The 25,067-nt window shown below is 36.3% G+C and overlaps 1 protein-coding gene across 9 annotated transcripts in view; it reads left to right on the forward strand.

The window, feature by feature from the left end:
* KIF21A (kinesin family member 21A) overlaps nucleotides 1-25,067 on the forward strand; it is an 87,510-nt gene that overhangs the window by 44,110 nt on the left and 18,333 nt on the right. For 4 of the 9 annotated variants that reach the window (XM_050323482.1, XM_050323484.1, XM_050323489.1 and 1 more), the window contains exons 8-27: nucleotides 399-594; nucleotides 1,408-1,597; nucleotides 2,297-2,360; nucleotides 3,030-3,233; nucleotides 6,608-6,646; nucleotides 8,854-8,938; nucleotides 9,114-9,231; nucleotides 10,449-10,637; nucleotides 11,450-11,649; nucleotides 12,042-12,149; nucleotides 12,656-12,724; nucleotides 12,835-13,046; nucleotides 13,720-13,873; nucleotides 14,231-14,428; nucleotides 14,781-14,882; nucleotides 16,626-16,791; nucleotides 17,300-17,320; nucleotides 21,216-21,276; nucleotides 21,493-21,547; nucleotides 22,911-23,128. In XM_050323482.1, coding sequence (XP_050179439.1) covers nucleotides 399-594; nucleotides 1,408-1,597; nucleotides 2,297-2,360; nucleotides 3,030-3,233; nucleotides 6,608-6,646; nucleotides 8,854-8,938; nucleotides 9,114-9,231; nucleotides 10,449-10,637; nucleotides 11,450-11,649; nucleotides 12,042-12,149; nucleotides 12,656-12,724; nucleotides 12,835-13,046; nucleotides 13,720-13,873; nucleotides 14,231-14,428; nucleotides 14,781-14,882; nucleotides 16,626-16,791; nucleotides 17,300-17,320; nucleotides 21,216-21,276; nucleotides 21,493-21,547; nucleotides 22,911-23,128 — 2,649 coding nt within the window. The remainder of the gene's footprint in view (nucleotides 1-398; nucleotides 595-1,407; nucleotides 1,598-2,296; nucleotides 2,361-3,029; nucleotides 3,234-6,607; nucleotides 6,647-8,853; nucleotides 8,939-9,113; nucleotides 9,232-10,448; nucleotides 10,638-11,449; nucleotides 11,650-12,041; nucleotides 12,150-12,655; nucleotides 12,725-12,834; nucleotides 13,047-13,719; nucleotides 13,874-14,230; nucleotides 14,429-14,780; nucleotides 14,883-16,625; nucleotides 16,792-17,299; nucleotides 17,321-21,215; nucleotides 21,277-21,492; nucleotides 21,548-22,910; nucleotides 23,129-25,067) is intronic. The other 5 variants (XM_050323486.1, XM_050323491.1, XM_050323487.1 and 2 more) reach the window with 3 other exon arrangements.

A 25,067-nucleotide genomic window follows, 5' to 3' on the forward strand; every position in this document is an offset into this window, starting at 1 on the left:
GACACATTGGGTATTTTCAGCACAAATCCAAAACATAGCCTGTACCAGCTACTCGGAAAAAAGTATCTCAACCCAAACCAGCACAAATGTACAGATACCAAATCCTACCCCAGAATGTTTTCAATAATACTTGTATATATTCTTTGTGCCTCTTTCTGATGTTAAATGTGTGGAACAATTGATGACCTAATTCCTCCTACGTTATGCTAGGGTGAAGCAAGATGTAATAGTGCTGACCTCTGTGGTTCACAGTCTACTGTGAGTTAGATCAAGAAATATTTTCACAAATGTTACAAAGTTGCTATTCTTGTTTCACCTTCTACCTCAAGACCTGTTGGCTTTTCTCTACTCTCTTTGTTCTTGATGTGTAACAATGACCTGTGTTTTTTAACTTCCAGTCAAACCCTCATGATAGCGTGTGTGAGCCCTTCAGATCGAGACTTCATGGAAACTTTGAACACATTAAAGTATGCTAATCGAGCACGGAACATCAAGAACAAGGTGATGGTCAATCAGGATAGGGCCAGTCAACAAATAAATGCTTTGCGCAGTGAGATTGCGCGGCTACAGATGGAACTCGTGGAATACAAAACAGTAAGTTTGTCCTCTTAGGGTTTCTTCTGCTTGAAAATACTTATGATTTCACAACTTATTTTTCTGTTGGCTACTTCCACTTCATACACATTTGAATACCAACCTTGATGTAAACAAAACTTCTAATTCCAGTGATTACCAGATATTTTTAGAAAACTTAGATTGTGTCCCCAAAGAAAAGATACATACATCAGCAAATGCCAATGATGTTAACAGATGCTGCCTGCTATTTGCATTTTGAAAGGCAAAAATTGACCTTGCTATATTCAACAATGAGAAACAATCACTTCCAAAGCAAAAATGACCACAATTTATGTGATGCATTAAGTGAATTTGTACAGTTACTCTGTATTGCTTTTGAAAACTTACTAGACAGCTAAAACAATGTTTTAAAAATGAAGTTTTATATAAGGAAAATACTCATTACACAATGTTCATTTCTTCTGAAAGTTTAAACAAATAATGTTTCCTGCAATAAATATTACCAAAAAGTGTTGTACTCCTTTGTTATTCTTGAGATACTATCCCGATTTGATGAAGAGTTGTCTTCTCATTTCTTAACCTCTTCAAGAACTTGTATTTCAGACTAAGATGGACTTAAACCAGACCCAAATGCTAAGGTGTTGACTAAGCACCAATGTTTTGAAAACTATCCATTTATCAGTGTTCTAAACTTAATGAGAGAAGATTATCTTTTGCTATGAGCATGTATTTAGAATTTCAAATAATCTGTGGACTGCCTTTACTAAATTAAAATTTTGTAACGTGTAGGTCAACCTTTTCTGGTAATAAAATACTTTTACTTTCTTAAAGGGTAAAAGGGTTATAAATGAAGAAGGCGTTGAAAGCATCAATGACATGTTTCATGAAAATGCGATGCTGCAAACAGAAAACAACAACCTGCGTGTTAGAATTAAAGCAATGCAAGAGACTATCGATGCACTTAGAGCCAGAATAACGCAGCTTATGAGTGATCAGGCCAACCAAGTGCTAGCCAGAACAGGTATGCTGTGGGTGTGATGTGTTTATCATAAATTCATGAACTTTAATCTAGTGTATTCTCTTCCTTCATGGATCCCTTGGAATGAAGTGATGCCTTTGTATCAGTAATGTAGGACCTGCTTTGGCAGGAATAGGCCCCCATCTGATTATTTCTTCTGTTTCTGAAGACTTCTGTTAATAGAAATAGTTTGGTACCTTGATTTGACCATTCATTTAGGACTACGAGCAACATGAGATATGACATAATACCTTTGGATAGGAATTATTTACATGCTTAGCCCCATATGAACTTACCTATTTTGCTTTGGATGGGGACCTTGACAAAGATGGGTGAATGCTGGCTTGCTTTTCACCTCATAGAATAATCTACCAATTGGCTTACCATGACTGCATTATTCTTTTTGTGCACTGTTTGTCAGGTTACTTTTGATTTATGCACTGTTAAAATGTGCTAATGTGGTAAACAAATTAAATAGAAAAGGTTAGTGGTAATCATATGACAGAGGAACCAAAGACTTAAATCAGTTGAAGCAGGAAAGATATTTTACAAATCAGATAAGATCTTAATGTGTAACCCATGTGACTGTTTCTCTTTGCTGGTACCTTGTGCGTAGTAGCTGTATTCAGATATTTATACTGTTACCATCCTTCCATAACCTTTCTCTTCCCCTCATTACCTCTTTCTCTCTGTCCTTCAAAGGAGAAGGAAATGAAGAAATTAGCAACATGATTCATAATTATATCAAGGAAATTGAAGATCTCAGGTATTTGCATAAGTATTTGAACAATTTTTATTAAAAATAAACCCAAAACACTAGAAGTGCTAGCAAGTAAATGCTTCACCTGATTTCCTCTGTGGGTATTACTTTAGGAGAGGGGTCCTTCAGCTTCTAAGACTATCTGATATTGCTCCTGGCTACAAAAATGTAAAATGTTAAAGATGAAACTGACAATAGAAATGACACTAAGATGTTGCTTAAATAATGACGGTGACTTGATATTGTTGCACAAAGGACAGCAAAACTTGGAAAAATTATAAGTTTAAAACCTTATGTATAAATGATAGTACTGAGAAATTACATGTAATTTATTGTTAAAAAAGGCCCCTGTTTTCATTTTAAATTAAAAAAACCCCTCTAAATGTTTTAGATGTTTTTATTTATCTATTTCTTGAACATGTGTCATGCAAAAAAATGATCTGGCCTGTCCCCAGTTAGTGCTAGAGCTTTTGTGTGGCTTTCATGTGACATGTATGTACATATAGTGTATGCAGATATGTATCTGTACATATATGTGTGTACATTGACACAGACACTTCCTTCAGAATACATGAAGATACAAATGTGTTGAAGTTACAGAAGTTAAAGAGTGTGCATTTCATGTACTGACAATACATGGTCTAAAATTTTTTTGTTGTTCTTTTTTTTATTAAGAACAAAACTATTAGAAAGTGAAGCAGTGAATGAAAATCTTCGACGCAACTTGTCAAGAGCTTCATCAAGAGCCGGATATTTTGGTGGACCATCGGCATTTTCTGCTTCTATGCTTTCTTCAGAGAAAGAGACAATGGAAATTCTAGATATAGCCAAGAGAGATCTAGAAAAGCTGAAAAAAAAAGAAAGGAAAAAGAAAAAGAGGTGGTGTACAAATTATAATGCTATTTCTTTTCTCTTTATTAGTAAAGAGGTGTGTTTTTTTTAACCACTGAGACTTAAATATTAATTTATTGTTGTTGTCCAGATTTGGACTCTAAACTGATGTTCTTTCGAACCCTTTTACACATTGAAGTTACAGATGGTTTTCTTTTGCATCTTTTCTTCCAGTGAAGTATGCAGTATTTGTAGAATGAATGTCTCTGTTATAATGAATTTTTATATATAATTATGCACAGTGGTAAAAACACAGGTATTCTCCATAAAGTTTGATATTTTAAAATTTTTTTAAATGCATTTGAAATTCAACAGAAGTTTTAATAAAAATTATAAACTTTTTTCAACTGTCAAAATTGAAACAGCTTTCTGAAGAAAAAATATTCTGAATAGCTGGGAATTCTTTGGTGGCTCTTGGAATGGCTTCTTTTGCTTTATCTTCTGCTTCTATGAATGTTTTTAATTTGAGGTTTTCTAATTCTCTGCAGCATCATGCTTTGCTCTTTTTTGCTGTCCAACTTCTCATCTACTAAAATCCTCATAGACAATGACATAAATGCCTGTTCAGACAGCAGTTATTACAACAAGGATTTGTTTGTGTACTCAGAGACTTTGGTTTCATTAGAAATCTCACCCTTTTAGTTGAATTTTCCCCATGCTTCTAATCTATTACTTTTTCTCATAATGGTCCTTCAGACTTCTACAAGTTCAGAGTAAAGCTAAAACTAAAATACAGTCCAAGTATAAAGTAGATTTGAATTAGCGATATCTACGATTTGAGGTCCTGTATGTATAAATCCATTGACCACACAAATGTCTGATACTTGTAGAGAACACTCATTTTAATAACACTGAGATTCTTTATTTGCGTATCATTTTTCAGGAAGCTCTTATAACTTTTATGGGGATTTTGATAGGTTTTGCCTCATGTTTGTAGGAACCTGAGGGCAAGATGGAAGTATTAAATAAAAACAGCAGAATGTTCTGGCCTCTCTTCAGCCAAGCACTTCAATATGACCTGTAACTAAACATTCAGGCTCAAAGAGTTTTGATTTTGTATGTTTTAATATATTTTAAAAGTCAAGCATGTATTTAACTACATGCTTAGATAGAGCCCCAGTTTTTTGGTTGGGGCCTGAATATTAGGTAGAAGACAGGATTGTGTCTGTATAAAGGTTACTAGTACATTCGGTAATATCTCTTATTGTAGGAGATTATGAGGTTATTACAGTAGTAAGTAAAACAAATGGTTGTTCATTTTGTTGTTTTGTTGTTGTTTTGTTTTTTTGTGAAAGAAATTTCTGCATCTCGTCATACTTGCTCACACCAGGACAATAATCTTGTGATGGGATAGGCAAGTAGACTGATCCAGAAGTATTGACTACTTACCATAAACTATTTTTGCAATCAGTTTTCTATCCTAACAGTATAGAATTAGAGAACCAAAGAAAAATTTAAGTTGGAGGAGATCTCTTGATGGTCCAGCCTCCATCTTAAAGTAGGTCTTATGTTCTGTAGAATAGGATCATAATCTTCAAAGTGCTGGTGAGGTTTGAATCTATATACTGACCTATCTGCAGACTGCTTTGTAATAAATAATTATAAATTTCTGAGGTGCATATGTTGGGAGAGAAATTCCTTAGATGCTAAGAAATATTAGAATTTGAGGGATTATATGTTGTCATGCTTGTTACTTGCTCAGTGCTTCTAGCTAATTAGTGAAATGCAGTGTCTGTGTTCAGGTTATATCACTGTATATTTTTATTCTATTGAAATTTCAGGAATTGACAATGGGTGTATTAATGTATTTCACAGACACAATTTACCCTGCAGTTTGGTAGGGATTCTTTGCTCTACTTTTGTCTTTTACAGGCATTTAGTTGCTTTTACTGTACTATTTGGTTTTAGGGTTGCTGCTCTTTGGAAGTTGTCTAACTAGCATTTTTCTATTAAAATGGGATTGGTAAGCCTAGCTACTAGTTCTGTCCCATCTGCTGCCTTTCTTGATCTTTTGTTTCCTGGTTATGGATCAGTACAGTAAAAGGTGCATAATTTTAAATACATGCAACTTACCTAAATTGTTGTGAGGTAGCCTGAAATATAAGAGCCAGTTTCTGAATGAGCAGCAGGCATGTACTGCTCTATATCTGTAGCCTGTAATAAGCATCTGTCATAAATTTACCAGAAACAGTTTATATGGCAGTAATATGTTGGCTACTGAAAAATTGATTGGAGTGTCCCACAGTGTGACCTATTCACCAGAAGACCCAGAGCAGACCTTCCACATTCCTTCCAGTTGTTAGTCAGCCTTACATACCCGGTAACCATCTTTGACTGCTGTCTTTTGACTTCCCCAACCTTTATTAAACTAAATTAATGATAAAATTCCATGAGATTCAGAGCGTTAGCTCCAAACTGATAGTGAAGGAAGATGAGAGGCATTATAAGGTGGAAAGGAAGCAAAAGCTCTTGCTCAAAACTTTCTCATAATGGGAACGTGAGGAATTTCAGTAGTTGATGAATTTTAAGCCACCTCTATGCTTACGTAAGTCATGCAGACATTTCTTTACTGATACATCCACATTTCTTCAAGAGGAAAAAGTAAAGGGAGAAATACTAACATTTTGTTCATCTCATTGCTTCTGGTGCATGTTTTTTGTTAATTTATTAAAAAATAACAAGCAATGATTGGCATGTACTTTTTGAATCCCAGAAAAGCAAACTGCAATTTTTCTACTTTGTATTTAAAACAAACAACAACCCCCCCCCCCAAAAAAAGGCAGTTTGAAGATTTCTGTATGAATTATATTCAGAATATATTATTTAGAGTATTAATACAAAATTTTTCTTATTTCTACTTTATATTGCAATATGTTATCAACATATATAAAATCAGTGCATTGGTTTTTTTCCTAATATGCTCCTGAGGATTTATAACTTCAGGTCAATGGCTGTATTTGCAATTTTCAGTATTTTAACTGCCAGTTTTAAGTGGCAAAAGAAGAGAAAGCTTTTTCTAGAATTAAGAGATTTTTTAAATTCATTATTAGAAGTAATTCTCAAAGTGAAATATATTGTCTAAAACTTCTTCCTTAGTGTAACTTGAATTTACAGTTGTTGACAGTGGAGGATTAGTTAACCTACAAATGCTTCTTCTTTGTTTTCTGTTTACTTTCCAACTGTGCGAGATATATTGCCTTTTTACTACTTGTTGTCTCTTTATGGTATCTTTTAAAATTTCATTTTGAACTCCACAAGCTCATATATATCATTTTTTTACCTTTTTATCACTTTTGCTTTTCACTGTCTGGTTTGTCCTTCATTGGCTTGGCCTTCCAATACTGTACCTCGTGCTTTTGAAGGCTACAGAAACTTGAGGAAAGCAGTCAAGAAGAAAGAAGGTTGGAATATTTCCCAGGTTTTTAATTACCTGTCATTTCAATTAACTGGTTGTCATACATGAAAAGTTGGGCAGATTCATAGGTACTTCAAGAGTAGTTCATTTGCGTTTTCAAAATTCTTTCCTGTGTTTTGACTTTCAGCAAGTGTTTTCACTGGAAGAAACCTCTTGTGGAATTGAGGTTGACTGAGATTGCAGTGTTGAGCAAGCTTTTGTGGGGAGGTGGTGCCTTTGGGAATTCCTGTAGAATTAAGTAGATTTCTTTCTTGCACGGCCGGTTTGGAATGAAAGACAAGGGAAAGGTGTAGTAGCACATATGGTATGAAATGTCTAGCAGGCAGTAAATGAGAATAATAATAATTTTGGCATGTGAGATCAAGGATGTCTTGGACCTTCCCAGCTCAGTTGTCTGCTTCTTTTGTTTCTGAGAGCATGTGACTGAAGCCTTGATCATTCCTTCCATTCAGTTTCAGCCAAACCAGTAGATAAAGTAGTAACTCATAGAAAGCAGTTACGTTGAGTGCTCTAAAAAGAGAAATATACTATGATTAAAAGTGAAAGTAAAGGACTTTTCATTTTTCTGCTGTCTTCTTTGATCCAAAATTCATGCAGATGATGTGAATCCACAGATCAGTATCACACACATTAAACAGTACAGTTCTGCCTGGGAGAGCTTATAGCTCTCCTTCCTTTTGTCTCTTCCTTTTCTTAGGCAGAACACAATCTCTGTAGTGGTGAGCTCTGTGCTGTCTGCAGGTGGAAGGGAAACAGTGGATTTGCTTCAATCTGCATGAGGATTGCAGCTAAGATCCATTATTACTTAGTCTTAGTAACCAACCTAAAACATAACATGTTCTTTGCTGAGGGAGATGAGAATCTGTGGAAATTAGATTGTTTGGCTCAGTGTTTCCTGTTTGGCATTTTTATGTGTACAGATCTGGTTAGGCTTTTTAATTCCAGCATCCTCAGCTTTCTGGGGTCCATGCGAAAGCTTTCTGCCTTGTGCAGCTCATTGCTGTAATAAGTGGGGTGGAAGGAACCAGTTAGCACTGAACAGGTTAGAAAGTATTATAACAAAAAATTAAATGTACACAAAAGAACTGTGTTACCCAACTGAAACTTTTTAAATTTGAGCTGTTTTAAGGGTGGTTTTAAAAGTGTCACTTGACAAATTGTAGTGTCTCGAATCTACTGAATATTTCTTCTCACTGCACTGAGTTTTGTATTTGTCCAAGAGTTAGACCTTGAGTCTGAGCTCCTTTTGGTGTCAGTGGAGGAAAATGTGCATTTCTAGTTACAGTGCCTGATCAGTGACAGCACAGGACTTGCCAAACTCTTATGTAATTGAAGTTAGTTGAGGTGGATTCCACATATGCAATCCTAAGCACATATTTTCATTATTACTCTGTATGGTGTCTAGCCTTGTTCTGTCATGATTTCACATCCATTAGAGATTTGGGTTTTGCACATGTATCTCTAGAGTGACTGACATCTGGTCTGTTATAATTTGCAGAGTGAGACTGGTTTTTTTGTTTTATATTTGCATGTGATGTCTTATATGTGCACTTAAAAATGTTAAAACTTGCTGTAATGGCTAGTACACCAAACCTTTAAAGAAAAAAAAACCAAACAAACAAACCCTGCTATAAAACCTTTTTGTGTATCAATGCCTGTTTTGAGCATTCTCTTGATGTCCAAGTAGGTAACTTTGATCAAAAGAGTAGTTAGTTTGAGTATGATAAATTAGGATATTATTTAAGGTTTATACATAAATTTTCAGACTATTCTAAGCACAGTAGACTCTGTTATAGCTTGAGAGTGCAGTAATACCTGTAATGTATGTTGTACTTGCACACATTGTTGGTTCTTTGTTTGTAAAAGCTACTCTGGGTACACTGCAACTTCCATGCCAAATGAGTGCTGCTGTAGTATATGGAGATGGGTATTACAATTTTCCCAGTTGTGCAGTATACTGAACAATGTGCTAATCATTCCTATTATTTTGCAAGCAAAGATTGAGTAATTAAGCATTATTTTATTATCTGCAGAAGTTTGGAAGTTGTATTTTACCCATGCCCAACACCTGTATCTTTTTCTAACTACACTTTTCTTTTCATCTTTATTTGGAATTACAACTTATTGGTTTGGGGGTTGGGAAGCACATGTCATTTCAGTTTGTGAATATTTTGTGTCTGCCTCTTCTACTAGTGTTAAAGAGGATAACACAGATAATGAGCAGGAGAAGAGAGATGAAAAAGGCCCTTCGGAGAGAGAAAATAATGAATTGGAGGCAGTAAGTATTTAGAAGTGTTTGGTTTATTTGTTTATTGGCTGTTTAAAGATTTACAAGGTTATAGAAAGGAAATTAGGAATGGGTCAGGTGAATACTCCAGCTTCGCAGTGATAGTCACAAAGGTAGGGAGATGGAAAAGCTTGGGTGTGCTGCAACATCTTTGTATGTTTTTTAGGAGGAAATTCAGGAAGTAAGTGATCACGAGGATGAAGAAGAGGAAGATGATGAGGATGAAGATGACATGGAAGTTGTTGAAAGCTCAGATGAATCAGATTCTGACTCTGATGAAAAAGGTGATGTCAGTGCAATATTCTGTAGAATTTTACAAATATTATAATATCTGTCACACCTCAGGTTTTGGTAACCAAGATAGACTTTTGTCAACCAGCTGCCTATAATTCTCTGTGAATTGTATGTCCAGTGAATGATTTTTTTTGTTATGTGCTAAACCATGTGATAGATAGCTGATCAAGTGTCCCTGTGTTGTCTTTAAAAATGACCAGAGGCCATTAGGTGTTTGATGACACATTTCTTCCTTGGTTAAAATATCCAAAGTGTAAGGTTTAAGTACTGGATTATTTTTATGTCTCAGGGCTAATCACCAAGGTGATAACTCCTACCAACTAATTTGGAAATGGTAGAATTTTTTTTGAAAGGCTAGAAGTCCATCAACCTTCCTTATTTTTGTGTAGCAAGAGTCAGAAACAGAATCATCAGCAATTCTCTCATGTGAGTGCAACCAAATGGGCAAACCAGTGTTGGTTTCTTCTTGTCACACAAACCATTATCAGGAACCTGAAGAAGAATGATCCTCAACTGATATCTTTATGCTAGAGCACATAAGCTTAAGACAAAAAAAGGTCCTAATTGGCTAAAGAAATTAAGTAAACTTTTATGAATTTGTCATATGGGTTAGTCTTTTTTCCTTGCTTTTCCTCCTGCTTTTCTCATTCCCTTCACCATTTCACTTCTGTGGTTGAGATGGTTTCTCTTTTAGAATCCTGGCTGTATCTTTCTAAGAGCTAGAGAAGGGAAAGTCTCCCTTTGAAGTCTGCCAGAACTCAAATTTTCCTTTTAGAGCCTGCTGGGTTTATGAATGCCAGTTTTCTTCAGCCCTCAGTTATGGCTGAAGTCTTGCAACTTTTTGTATGGGGAAGGAGAGGTTGCTGATACTGTGATTTAAATGTGAGTAATTACAACATCATCAGCGCGCTTGTAGCAAGCGTGGGTAGAGCCCTTCTCAAATCTTCGTTCGCGAATCCTAGCCATGATGAATTACAACATAGGGGCAGCTGTGATTCCCTACCTGTTTCTCAGTTCTAGGATTGAGAGTTTATAAGAAAGAGACTTTAACATGAATTGCAGATAAGAGCTTTGCTTGCTGCATTGTGATTTGTGTAGAATTCTTCTATGCACAATTTACATGGTAGCAAATGACTCTCAGATTTCAAGGAGTATCTATATTAATCTGATCTTTGCTGTTATCTTAACAGAAGTTTTTTTATTTCAGAAAATTATCAGGCTGACTTGGCAAATATCACCTGTGAAATAGCCATTAAGCAGAAACTGATAGATGAGCTAGAAAACAGCCAGCGAAGATTGCAAACACTGAAAAAACAGTATGAAGAGAAATTAATGATGCTACAACATAAAATCCGAGATACTCAGCTTGAAAGAGATCAGGTTCTTCAAAACCTTGGTAAGAAGTACAAAATCATCAATCTTGTGTAAGCTATTCAAGTTGAACTGTTTGCTACTTCCTTTGTTTTCTTTTTCAAATGTGATGAGAAATTGCAGAAAATAGAAATAGGTTTGTACCCATAATCCCAGTGTATCATTCTTTACTTATTCTAGTTTCTACCAGAATTAAGAGAAAAAAAGTTTAGAAATATACTGCTACTGACAGGTATTTGATTTGGTTGAATAAGTATTTTTAGTTTTCTAGAAACTCTCATTTTAATGTCATCCTTGAGATAGTTCCTGAATTAAAAGTTTTTTCCTACTCTCTACTCCTTCCTCTCTTTTTATATGCATGAAAATAAAAACAAGGAACATCTTTCAGAGATGTCCTACTGCCCAAACCTTTTGAATATATAATAGTATTGAGATGATAGTTATATACTTTATAAGCTTTTGCTGTTCCCTTACTCCTTCAAGTTTCCCTTTTGATCAGTGTCAGAAGAGGAATATTTGGCTTGATGGCTTTTAGGACTGTAGTTGTTCTCTTGTGCACATGTGTGAACAGGGGTGTGTATTTTTGTCTTCAGGTGCTCAGGTTTGTTGTCTAGCACAAAGAAATCAGAGGAAAGTGTTAATACTTGATCTCTTATCCCAGAATGCATACAAGGTGGAAAGTTCAGTGCAGTGCAGGAGAAAGGAACTAGAGACAAATGAGAGGTTTTTTTAAGGTATTGCTGATAACACTAAAGCAGAGAAAGCAATCATCTGCTGTGGCTGGCAATGTGAAAATATCTTGAACAAAGGCAGATTAAGAATTCCATTTTGTTCTAGGTTCTGTAGAGACCTATTCAGAAGAAAAGGCAAAAAAAATCAGGTCAGAATACGAAAAGAAACTCCAAGCCATGAATAAAGAACTGCAGAGGCTTCAAACGGCACAGAAGGAACATGCACGATTGCTTAAAAATCAGTCTCAATATGAAAAGCAACTGAAGAAACTGCAGCAGGAGGTGACAGAGATGAAGAAAACAAAGGTATATTCAGTAAATTGAAGTGTACAGTGAGTGTTTACTGAAAATTGTATTGAAATCTCCTGTGTATCTGTTTCCCAGATAACTGTTCTTGCTATTAGCTGCTCGAAAGTCTGAAAATAGAAAAGATATGAGGACTAGGCTATTCTTGGGGAGAGGCATAGCTTTTAGGTTTAATGAACAGACATTACAGTATCAAACATGCAGAAGCTTGCACAGCTTATTAGCTGTATTCAGCACTGAGTGAAAAAGGCACATTAGATGGAGGAGATAAATTACTAAAAGCATGTAATGTACTGGAAAAGGACAATTTGAAGAAGAAACTCTATATTAGAGTGGGGGCAGGGAGCAGCACTTCAGTTTAACAGGTTTTCTAAGTGGTGACCTCTTTACAGGTTCGCTTAATGAAACAAATGAAAGAAGAGCAGGAAAAAGCAAGAATGACTGAATCTAGAAGAAATAGAGAGATTGCACAGCTTAAGAAGGAGCAACGCAAACGAGAGGTGATTTGACAGATTAAGAACTTTCATTTGGAATAAACATCTGTCATTAGGATGTGCACTTGTTTGCAGGCACACACCCTGTGTACACACACTGAGGCAGACATGTACCTGTATATTTTCACCAGCCAAAACACACAAAATTTGGTTTGACTTCTGTGATAACTCAGTTACTAGCTTCAGGTGATAAACCTTCTATTTTCTGTTGTGCTTATTGAATATGTATATTGGTGTTATTTTATTAGTGAGTCTTCACAAAATTCTTCCTACACCTTGCTTTCATGTAAGTATGATAGAGATAAGATAATTCTCTGATAGAGAATTGATACAGTGAAACATTAACTTTCATTCTGCACTAGAAAGAGCAAGAAGCAATTGTGACTTGACCACTTCATGTCACAGCAATTGTGCAGATTTGCATTAGTGTGTAGATGTCTTTTCTTAATACAATACAATCCACGTGGCAGGTAATGGGAAAAATATCATGTACTGCTTGTATTTTTTCACAGCATCAACTCAGGCTTCTGGAAGCTCAGAAAAGAAATCAAGAAGTGATCTTACGTCGCAAAACTGAAGAGGTATTGTGGTAAAACAGCAACTGATCTTTGAAAACAGGATGCTATTGTATTGCTGTAACTTAGAACACAGTTTTGGGGAGAGTTAATGATGCCTTTGCACTCTGTTTCAGGTCACAGCCCTTCGTCGGCAAGTAAGGCCTCTGTCTGATAAACTAGCAGGGAAAGTAAGTCGAAAGCTGAGTCTGCCCGAGCATTCTATGCAGGAAGCGAGTTCCAGCTTCTCAGCTGAGCACGATGGCTCCAGAACAGCAGTGCAGCAGAAGATGAGAATTCCTGTTGCAAGGGTTCAAGCATTATCTGTAACTGCAACAAATGGAACAGGGTAAGGATTCAAACTCTTCAGTACTCTCTTAGGAGAACTGAAAATTGCATGGGCTTTCTAGCAGATAATGTTGAGATGATACACGTTGCAGCAGTTGTTATTCGTCAAACTGTTGTCATGCAGTGCTCATAAAATGGTCACTTTATCAAATGCAGTGTTACTTTTCTAGGTTTAAGGCAATGTGGAATAATATAAAATGGCATTAAAGGACAAGTCACATAAACTGGATTTTGAAATTTTGAGGTTTCTTTAATCTACTCTTCAAGGAAAATTCCCTCGGTGGTCCAATGCCAGCAGTGTTCTTAAGTACAAAAAAAACTTGTTGGAAAATGCAGTTTACTGTATTAGGTTTATTTGTGCTCTTCTGCTGTGGTTTAAAGCAGATGTCCCTTTTAAGTAGTGAACAACTCCCAGATGGTTTTTGAACTCAGTAGTGTGTCATAAAAGATACTGTGGTGTATGATACCTGTTTTTCAGATGCAACATATTAGGGTGCAGTACAGTTCAGGGCTGGGTGGAGATAGCTGTCCGGTGCAATGAAAAACTGCAAGAAATCCTCCATGAAATTTTAAAGTTGTCTGTGAAAAATACTCTTGCCTTATCATTTCTACATTTAAATTTATAACTGGACTACTTCAGACTTAGCTGTATGTTTCTCTTGAATTTATCACAGAAGGACATATCAGCGGAAAGCAGTGACAAGCAGAGTTTACTCCTCAAAGGCAGCCAGGATGAAGTGGCAGTTACTTGAACGCAGGGTGACCGATATTATTATGCAGAAGATGACCATTTCCAATATGGAGGCAGATATGAACAGGTTACTTACGGTGGGTGATCTACTGTGCACTGTTGGCTGTATCATATTAAATAGAGAGCAGTGCAAGCATGTTTGCTGTGAATGAATTGTTGTGATGGTGGCATTGGCAAAGCAGCGTGGAATCCATTGCAGTCAGTGAAGACACTCTTGACTCCAGTAAGTATTTGAACCATGAGATTGCTGTGCCTAGTAAGAAATAAAAAACACATTAATGTGATCATGTGCAAATACATTGCTATATTCACTTGTATAACTTCTTCCCATAGAAATAATGATAAACTATAAGGAAAACAAAACAAAACCACATTAAAATACCCTAGGGTCTTACTAGTTCCTTTTTATGTTATATTGTCTTCGGGGAAAATAGCAACGTGAAGAACTTACAAAAAGAAGAGAAAAGCTTTCAAAGAAAAGGGAGAAACTCATCAAAGATGGTGGCAGTGAAGCAGATAGAAATGTTCAAAACATAAATGAAGAGATGGAATCAGTAACTGCGAATATAGACTACATTAATGACAGCATTTCTGACTGCCAAGCAAACATTATGCAAATGGAGGAAGCAAAGGTAAGTCAAGTATTAATGCCAAAATGGTAAAATGGGGACAAGAAACACAACTGTGTTAGCCTTGAAAATGTTCTCATTTAAAAATTAATTTTGGTTTCTCTGTGTAATTACTGAACCAGGAAGTGAAAATTGGTGAAAGCTTTTGTGTGAAGTTTGAAATCAATTTTTATACAAACTGTTTATACAATTGCATTTTCATGTCTGAGTTCTAGTATCAATAGTGCAATTTACAAGTTAAGATTGCAAAGCATTTAAATGCCAAAAGCTGATGCTTTCTAATCTGCTGGCATTAAATTAATATAATTCTTGGGACTTCTTCACAATCTGACTGGTTTTATTGTTGCACCTGTAGGAAGAAGGAGAGACCTTGGATGTAACAGCAGTGATTAATGCTTGCACTTTGGCAGAAGCTCGATATTTGCTTGATCACTTCCTCACAATGGGTATCAATAAGGTAATGTGTTAAGTGAAGTACCTATGTGCCAGAAATGTGGAACATGCCATGAACAGAGTTGTGCTGGCATAAAGACTGACCAGTGTGCATTAGACAAAGCAAAACTGGTCAACACTACTGGGTCATTCTGGTTCTCAGTGTGAAGGCCCTGGAGATCTATTGTCCCCTTCAACTTGTTGCCTGATTTTCAACCTGCAGTAGAGCCTACTTCACTGTACTAATTACCTCATGTTGTTCCTATAAGAGCACTAGATTTTTGTAATCAAATAAATTTCTCTCTATGTTTTTAGACAATCTTCTAAAGAATGCTCAGGATCTTTTTTTAAATGACCGGCTCAGCCACTTTTGTAAAAATATGAAGCTTTAAAAACTTAAGTTATATATTGATGCATGGCATACTTTAGTCAGACTTATACTTTCGAGTAGAGCAATAGGGACTTTTCCTGAAAGCCTTGGGGAGTAATATTTTCAAAATGAGTGTTTGGCAGCTTTTAGCCCTGTACACACATGTATCGTATTCTCTTACTGCTGCTTTTGTTTCTGTCTGGAGAACAGAACTCAGTGTAATTGAATCAAATGAAACATTCCAAAGGTATTGAAATGGTCTTTTATCAGTCCCACTGACCAATTCTCTGTTCTTTTTTTGCATTCTTGATTCATCACTATGCAGGTAATCACAAAAGTTCGTGGAGAAAAAAAAAAGGATAAAAAAATTGCCACAATCACATTGGCTTCTGCAAATTTCAGTCTCTTGATATTTTTTTCAGCCCTTGGGTGGGTTTGAATGGATCTTGCAACAGAGTTCATATGAAAAAAGTGCCTCTGACTTACTCTGTTAACAATTTTAGCTTATTACGATAAAAAGATCCATTATATGAAGGTTTCTATCATCTTTTCGATGAGTAATTATCATGTAGAAATATTGAAGGTAAATTTTTTCTTTTTCAAAATTGGTCATGTCTGCTGTCTATTCTTTTTTTTGTTTTCACATGCAAAGTGTGCCTATTGATATGCAGTTTTAGTTGAATCAGAATGTAATGTGAAAGCTGGTAGGGCTACACTTGTTTCTCAAGTGCTAGCACTCAGACACCTCTGTTGCCCTACAAATCTTTGAGAAGATGTGTTGTACCTTTTGGAATTTGAAATTTGGAAATCTATTTAGAAACCATTCTCTGTAAATTTCTTTGACTGTGTTTTCTACAACTGAAAAATTCCCACTTAGAATGGATTCTGTCATAAGTTAGACCATGAGATCTTTCATCAGAAGCTGAAAGTTCACCGAGTGATTGTGTAGGAAAGTTCTGGGTCCCACCCCATCCCACCTCTGCATCCCCTCTCATTCTGTATCATAGAGTATCGTATGTAATAATTTTTTTTAAAAAAGGACTTATTTGAGAAAAGTAAAAGTATTGATTTTTCAGATGCTTGCTACTCTTAAATAAATGCCAAGACTCTGAATTGCCCTTGGGAGTCATATCCAAATTAGCCACTAGATGCATAATTGCAAGGCAGTCTGAGGAATACAAGTTGACTGAATGGTTAATGAGTCTCTTTAAAAGAAGAAAGAAAGAAAAAGACCTTTAGTTGATGCCTGATCTTCAGGATTTGAAAAGAAGGTTGCAATATACACATTGTTTGTGTTTGTAGTTTTTAAAAAGTTTTGAGAATTCTCATTTTGTAAAAAAAGAGTTGTGACAAAACATTTGCCATCTTTCTTTCTTTTTTTCTCTCTCTCTCCCCTAGGGTCTCCAAGCAGCTCAAAAAGAAGCTCAGATCAAAGTTCTTGAAGGACGCCTTAAGCAGACAGAAATTACTAGTGCTACTCAAAACCAACTGCTGTTTCATATGCTGAAAGAAAAAGCTGAGTTAAATCCTGAACTTGATGCTTTCCTGGGTCATGCTTTGCAAGGTAGTTTTGTCATCTTTGTTTTTTGAATAGTCAGCTGCATGTCATGTTTGCCTTTCATGCATGCTGTACTGGGCGTTCTAGACTATTTCCTTTCTGAATAGATGCTGTATTATAACACCATATACTTCACAATTGATGAGCATGGATGACATTTTTAGTATACCCTCTCAGCAATGAAATGTAGGAAATGAAGTTTTGTTATTATTGAGATTTTTAAAAATTCAAATAATCTGCTTGTAATTTTGGCAGAAGACAATGCATTTACAATTTGGAATTGTGTTAACATCTGAACGTGAAATTCTAAATATTCAATGCTCTTCAATCATCACATACTAGTGATTTTGAATGTAGCATTTTATATTTGTTACGGCATCTATTCTACTTCTCATGAGATGATACTAAGAAAAGTTTAGAATACATTTGGGTACTTTTGTTTTATTTCTTTTTATAAATGGATATGTTTTGATTGGAATGTTGCTTTTTTTTCCTTGTTGCTGTATTTACACAGACCTAGATAGCATACCATTGGGTAAGTATGTTTAGCTTTCTGTGTACTGTACAGCTGCATGAGTTACTAATGCATTCATGTTCACTAACTGGTGCATGAGTTTGTGAGTGTGTGTGAAGTTTGCATGAACTATTCTGTAAATGTACTCATTATCATGAGCTTACAGAGCATTTCTTCCTTTCTGAAACCACCCCTAGCAGTTGTGGTAGTAGCCCTCGTGTTAGTTAGATTTGCCACATAAGAAGTGAAGACAGTAAGCAGAACTGTGTTTCAAATTTATAACTTGCTGCTTATGAACCTAAAGTATGTTCAGCCTACATAAAGCTATTTCGTGATAAACCACTGCTGCAGTTGTGACAAATTCTACTATCTTTTTAGGTCAGAAGAAAAAGGCAATTCTTAATGTGCAGGTCTTTATTAACCTTTTGCAGATAGCTCATTCTGTAATGTAAATATTGTACAGAATGAAGGATTATATCTCACTTTTTCAATTGGGTTTAAGTTACTGACTTCACTGATTTTGAGATGTCTGTTGTTGTTGTTGCTTTAAAATTATTCCCAAAAGAATTATGCTTATTTTTCTGCCCTCCACAAATTCGGCTATGTTTGAAACTTGAAAAAAATATTCCTGATATCAGTCTCAATTCCTTCTGTATTGTCTCATGCTGCTTTTAATCACATTATGCTGTCCTGTGTTAGTTTGCATAGGCGTTTGAAACATTGCAAAAGCTCAAAACTACCTGAAAGTGTAAAACTTATCATTTAGAGATGGTGAGAACTTTGCTAGCTTCCTGTCAGGTGACATCAGAAGATCTGTGTCAGGGGATCTTGCTGCATGCAGCCAGTTATTTATTCAGGAACCTCAGTTGTTTGTAATCTCATAGTGCATCTAGAATAGACCTTCAGTGTGTCTGCATGTTCACTCTTGTTGGAGCAATGTTTATCCACACAGCATTGCATTTTCTTTGCCTCTGGATGGGCTTTTTCTTATTAACAACATTTGAATCAGTGAAAAGACACTTGCTAAATGCATTGAAACAGTAGCTCTATTATCAAATTTTGTGTAAAGTATATCTCCTTAAAGAAGCTTTTTAACACTTTGCAAGCATGAACTGAGATATTTTAAAAGATCTAAGCCACTCAGGATTGTTCTAACACTATAGAAAGTAAACTTCACCATGGGTGTATCTTGGCTGAATTTGCCATACTGACCTTGGTTCAAGTTGAAATTCCAGCTATCGATAGTTCTGTTTTGTAGACCATTGGTGACCAAACCTTTTGAGCTGCAGGGAGTTCAGATGCCATTGTAGTGAGGCTTTGACACTGGGATTGCCAGCTGGTTAGCTGGTACTCTGTTGCAGGGGCTTCCTGTTAACCTGACACAGTTCCCACAGGTAGAAGTGTGGGTAGCAGCAGATCCTGAGACCAATTTCACCAGGATGCCTGACTGACAGCTTAGTACTAGTACACAGCCAGCCCCATCCCTACAGAGAGATTGCTCTTCCAGGGGTTTTGTGAATCAGTCTTTTGATGCCTACTTTCAGATCTGATATCTTCAAAAGTTCTTAGAGATTTGAATACACTTGGCTTGAAAAAGTTTTAACATTCCCCAGTGTAGTTGTGCACTTTCACTCAAGTGTAAACTAAGAAAGGGTTTAGTCTGAATCTGTGATGTACTTTCCTGCAGAAAACCCTGAATGGGTTTTCAGTGCACACCTGCCGTGTTTGCAGTTGAACCAGCTGCCATTCGCTATCCCATGGACTCTTGTGAAGAGTTAAAATGAGCATGAAATTGACTATTGAGTGTTGCTGAAGTGACTCCTTCCTGAAAAGTTGTGGGAGCTGCTTTTCCTTCCCACCTATGACATATGGGAATTCCTGGGTGTGACTCACAACCATCTATGTGCAGATCTTAAGAGGGCTGGTCAAATGTCATTTCCTCTGGATGAACTGTGCTGATGTATGGCATTGTACTGGTAGTGTCCAGTTGCCACTGCATGAGGATGAAGACAAATCATCAGAAAAGTTCTCCACTGTTCTGCAATTATTGGTTTACTAGCAGTCATGCCTGTTGCTCCTTGCAAGCAGTACTGCCTTTGACTTTATTGCTCCTTTCATCTTATCTCTCTCAGGACTTCTTGTATAATGCTGCTCTTACATTTTTGTTGATTCTGTGCACTGGTTTCTATCTCGAGGCTTTGGGCAGTCTTCCTGTGCTGAATTGCAGACAAACTGAAGAAATGTGTCAGGTCACATGAGTGTGAGCCTACAGATAAAATCCCATCTTTTGTGGTCATTCCACACTTTCTCCTTAGTTACCTGTAAAAAGAGATTACAAGTTCTTTATGAGAAGGAGATGAAGTAACATCATTCTAATAGGAAACCTATATTTTTTAAAAATACCTTTATTTTATGGATGCTGCTTTTGTCTTGCTAGAAGGCAGTACTCTAGATCCCCTCTTCTGCATCATAATCATAATAATAATAACAACAATGTGTATTGAAAATGTTTAATCTGGGCTCAAATCCAGGATGAAAAAAAAAGAAAATCCAGAGTGCTATTCCTGTGACCCTGCTTTCTTTGTAATATTGTTGTATTTCTGATAATTAAGGTTACATTACTAAGGTTAATACAGCAGTTGAGTACCTCTGAAGTGCATTGTTGGTGCTGGGTCTAGATTGATATATGGTTTTGACTTTTTCAGAAAACATGTTTGGATGCAGCATACACAAACAGGCAGTATTTTCCTTCTCTTTTCTTCATTCCTTCTCAGAATTCAGCTAAAAAAAGTATCTTTCCTCCCTTTCTCCCCAGCATGAACTTGCACTTTAAACATTTACATGGACAAACATGTTTTAATAAGGGTTAAACATATGTTGGTTCTATGCATTGTAAATGATATCTGCTTTCTGGCAGAAATTAAGCAAAGAGACTTCAAGTGTTTCTAATAGTAAAGAGGAGATGTAATGGAAGGTTATTTAATCCTTCAAATTTCTGGAGTATGTTCAGAAATAAGGGACATAGGTAACACACTTCTGCAAGCAATGTCCTTAAACTGTGCTTAAAATGTGTTCTTAGAATAATACACAAGTTAAGGGATTCGCTTTCCCAGCAGTTTGGAATTGATTGTACATGTGCCCTTGACTTGTCGTCTCAGCCTAATGTTTTGCCCTGTTTGCATGCAGACACGTTAATCGTATGTTTGGCAGCGTCAGTGTATGACGTGCATGCTGGTTTTGTCTTTGTGACAGGTGTGCATACCCATTTTTAACTGCAGGAACATTTCTACTGAACAACTTCCTTTTACAATTAATCTCTTTTAAGGAAGCAATTCTATAGTATTAAGTGGGAGCATCATCCTCTTTTGAAACATAAATGCTTATATACTAATAAAATGTTTACTTCTTGTCAACTCAAATGGTGGCACTCTCATTAGCTAGTTAAAAATACAATTTTCTTTCTTATTATAACCAGGCTGATTCTGTCTTGGAGCAGAAAATTAAAAAAAAAAAAGAGGAACAGACATCCTTACTGTCCATTGAGTTACGTCCCATCCATCTCTTCCATGTTTCGTAGTTTGTTTTCTTTGCTTTGCCTGCTTTCTTACAGATTTTCTTCTAGAATTTCTGTTTCTCTATCATCCTCCTGCTCTGCTACAATAAATAAAGGACCACATTTGGCACAGTAGGTCTAGGTGTATGATTTATTGAGATTGTGTGAAAAAAATTAGTTTAGATGTTAGGAGAATTCAATGGGGACTGAACAGAAAATAGCCAAGATATTTTGAAAATCCCTGTCTTTTGTACTCCATTCATCTACATTCAACATAGTCTGAGCTATTTTGTATAACACTTAAAGCCTTCACCTCCTGATGTAGGTGGACACATTAACATTATTCTTTTGGAAATTTTCCAGAAAATTTGGAAGATAGTACTGATGAGGATGCCCCATTGCATAGTCCTGGGACAGAAGGAAGGTGAGCAAATCTTTGTTATCAGGTAACTGGATCCGATTCTAGAAAAATTACTGTAATTTCTTCTTTTGTAATGCATTGTGCATCTGTTAGAAAATACCTCTGACATTGTTTCATTATACTTTGCCCATAATTTCAGAAGAAAGAAAGATGAATAAGAATACACACTCTGCAAAAATATGACTCCTTTCTAACTGTGATGCAATTTTTTTCTTTTAGTTCATTATCTTCAGATCTTTTGAAGCTTTGCGGTGAAGTCAAACCCAAAAGCAAGGTAGGATGTACAATGATGATAATAATTCATCTACATGACTTTTAAGTGATTCTGTGATTCTATAATAATTCCTAATTACCTTCTGGACAATGTTCATTAATGTCTTTAGGGCAAAGCAAGAGCAAAGATATGCAAAAGGTGAACTGATGTATTCTTCATTTGATTTGTGTGCAATATGATTTTGTGTGACACTCCTCTCTGAGAAGCAATATTAAAAAAAACTTTTTCAATATTTTGGGGCTGAATTTTTAGAATTTCAGAAAGAGATGTGGTCTTCCAGTTACTTGCACTCCAAACTGGTGTAATTTTGCAGATTAGTATTATGGAGGCCACAGTTCAATGTCAGTGCCAGTGGGAACTGTGAACATGCTTATTATTTGCAATTTGCTTGTTTATGAAACAAATAAAAGTTTGACCTCCAGGAACTTAATTACAGTTGACATTGGAGGAATATCTCTAGGCTGGCTGCAGTTTAATATTAATGGTAGTGGGAACTGGAAATGTGCACTGATTGCAATTTTACTTCTATGCTTACAGAAGCACAAACCAAGTTTGCAAAGTAAATAGAAGCTTAGCCTCCACTTTTCTAACTGCAGTTGGCTTTGGAGGAAAATATCTATGTTGGCTGTTGCACTCTTGGTACCATTCATTGGTGTGCAGCTATTTGGGCAGTTAAACTGAGTGAGTTTGGTCTGAAAATGTCATAAAATAAACATGTCATTTTTGTAATGGCTCTGTTCAGATTGGATCTTTGTCTTACCCACTGACCTTTCTTTCCCCGAGGAATAGATATTAATTTCACAGTATAATCACACCTAACACGTACAATCCATTTTTTACAAATTACTGTGTTGCACAAAGCTTAGCTCCTTTGTGCGGCTTTCTATTCTTTTCAAATTGTTGAAATGCTGAATGAATCTTAATTCATGTTGGCTAAGACTGCTTTTGAAGTGATGTAAACTAAGTAAGAAGCAGAGTTTGTATTTTAAAAGCACTGATATTAGAAGTCACACCGATATAATTGTAGCTATTTAAATTTACCCTTTGCTTTGTTTGTCTCTGCTGTATAACGTTTCATTTGGATAAACCTTAGGTGAGTAATATTGTACTCCTGTAGCATTGACAGGCAGCTGGTTAAAAGGATATCCTTGGAAACCATTGTCAAATCAGTGTTTTATGCCATTGAATTTGACTTGCCTCCTCTGAAATCACTGCCCAAGAGTAGAGGTGAGCTTCTAAATTTAGTTTCCAAAGGCAGTTGCCAAATGATTGAGGGGGATGCTAATTGCGAGCTAATGATAAGCTTAAACGTAGCTCTCTTGACACATGTTTAAGTGGCAGTTTGGTTTTTATTTGTCTCCAGGCCCGCCGGAGGACCACTACCCAGATGGAATTGCTGTATGCAGCCAACAGTGATTTAGTCTCTGACACTGGTGCTGCAGACTCTCCTTCGGCTGGCTCTCTTGCATCAGTTGCAGAAACCCAAGAAAGTGGGATGGCTGCTGACACAAATGATACTTCTGCTAGGGACAGAGAGTTTATACCCCCACCATCTGGCTTACCTTCTAAGATAGGCAGCATGTAAGTTTGGCCATGCTGTACTAATTATCCTTTGCTTTTAAAAAATGCATGTTGCCAATTTCTTGCAATCTGTTATTTTAACTTTACAAGTGAGGTTGATATACTTGAAGCCTACTAAATAACACTGACAAAGCTGCTTCTTTTCTACCATCACCACTCTAGATGGTATAAATGCAGTGTTGTAAGTACTCTGGTTCTTACTGAAGATATAAGTTCTGTTAAGTTGCTTTGTAAAATTATTGTAACCTTCTTCTACATAGGGGGAAAAACCCATCTAATACCTTGAATATTTTGCTGTGGGAAATGCACATTCTAGGAAGGTAGTGATAATACTGCTTAAAACAGCAGAGAGATTAAAAAAAAAACCAAAACCCCAAACCCCAACCAAAACACTTTATATAACATAGTATTTCTATATGGTCCTAACTATTAGGAAAAATCTTCCTTTGAATCGTCTTGTGTGGACCATGCTTAAAATGAAGAACTCTATGCAATAATAAAGTATGCAAGTGAAAAGTCAAAAGAAACATGTTAGATATTATGAATCCCCAAAAATCCTTTCTGTTTGCAGGTTGCACTTACCTGCAGAACAGTTTTACTAATTGCAAGTATCACTTGATTTGTAATAAAACTAAAAATATTATTTTTGTCTTTTTACTTTGGGGCCAGCAGGTGTCTCTCACGTGCACTCTTTTTTTTCTCACTTGCTGTTGCTGTTCTTTTTATATCTACCAACATCACTGCTGATTATTAGCCATTCACTGCTAGAGATCTTTTCTTGGCTTTTTAAGGTACTAGCTCCTATACTGCACAAACTCATATAAATCAAACGCACTTGCCACATTCAGTGATACGGACATCTGTGTCCCATAACTGTCTTCACATTACAGGTTCTGAAACTAGGCATCTTTCAATGTTCATCTGTCCTATTTGCTAATGTTTTTACAGCAGTCTCCATCTAATGTACATTTGCAATTTGTATTATTTTTACTATGTATTTCTGGCATGTGCTTGAGGTGGCAATCATGAACAGTAAAACACTGCTGACAGCAATTGTTAACCCTTGCTGATGGCTTCAGTGCACTTTACAAGTAGAATGTGCTTGGGAAGAATGCTCTTGAGAGTGAGGTTAGGTGGAGAAAACCCACTTGTTTCAGCAATTAGTGTGAGATGCGTAGAGAGTTTTGAAGCTTCAACGTCTGTAACGTCAAGTGTTATGACCTGGCATCCAAAACTCAGGTAATACAAATTTTTACCTCACTTCATCTTCTAGAATGTATCCATGTATGAGAGTGAGTCAGCAATGAAGCAAAACAGGATTTTCCCAAACTGCCTTCTGCAAGCATTTGAGAGTTAGATGTTGTCAATAAATCAATTCAATCAGCAGTAGACCTCACATATATTTTCATTTTTTATTGGTCATGTTTTAGTAGATAAGTGATCGAAAATTCCTACCATCAGTCTGCAGTGACTTTGTCTCTTCAATGTAAATGGTTTTTCAAAAATAGAAGTCAGCATACTTTATACAGTATTGCTGGTTTTGCTGGTCACTTCTCATAGTGGGAAGAAAGCTTGTCTTTGTGAGCCATATGACCTTCCCTATGGACCTGTGGTGCCATCATATCTCTTGTAATAAAATATATTCCTCTGGAGCAGATTGTGGTCTTGTCTGCAATAAATGTTATCTACCTTTTACCGCTTACTTAAGCGACATTGGGGGGTGTAGAAGCAGTAACAGTTATCCTAAATATTCATTCTGAAGGTGACAGAAATTATTTACATATTTAGGTGCAGATCTAGGTGTCTGCATATGTACAAACTGCTCCACTCTGGAAACCCCTCAGTTTTCTCAGGTCTGTGGTGGATTCTGCAGTCCTTGGAGAGGGACTTTTTACAAGGGTGTGTATTGATAGGATAAGGGATGCCAGCTTCTAACTAA

Source organism: Myiozetetes cayanensis, unplaced genomic scaffold, assembly GCF_022539395.1.
Source record: "Myiozetetes cayanensis isolate MyiCay16 unplaced genomic scaffold, myiCay2020 scf3, whole genome shotgun sequence".
In the NCBI taxonomy this organism is placed as follows: domain Eukaryota; kingdom Metazoa; phylum Chordata; class Aves; order Passeriformes; family Tyrannidae; genus Myiozetetes; species Myiozetetes cayanensis.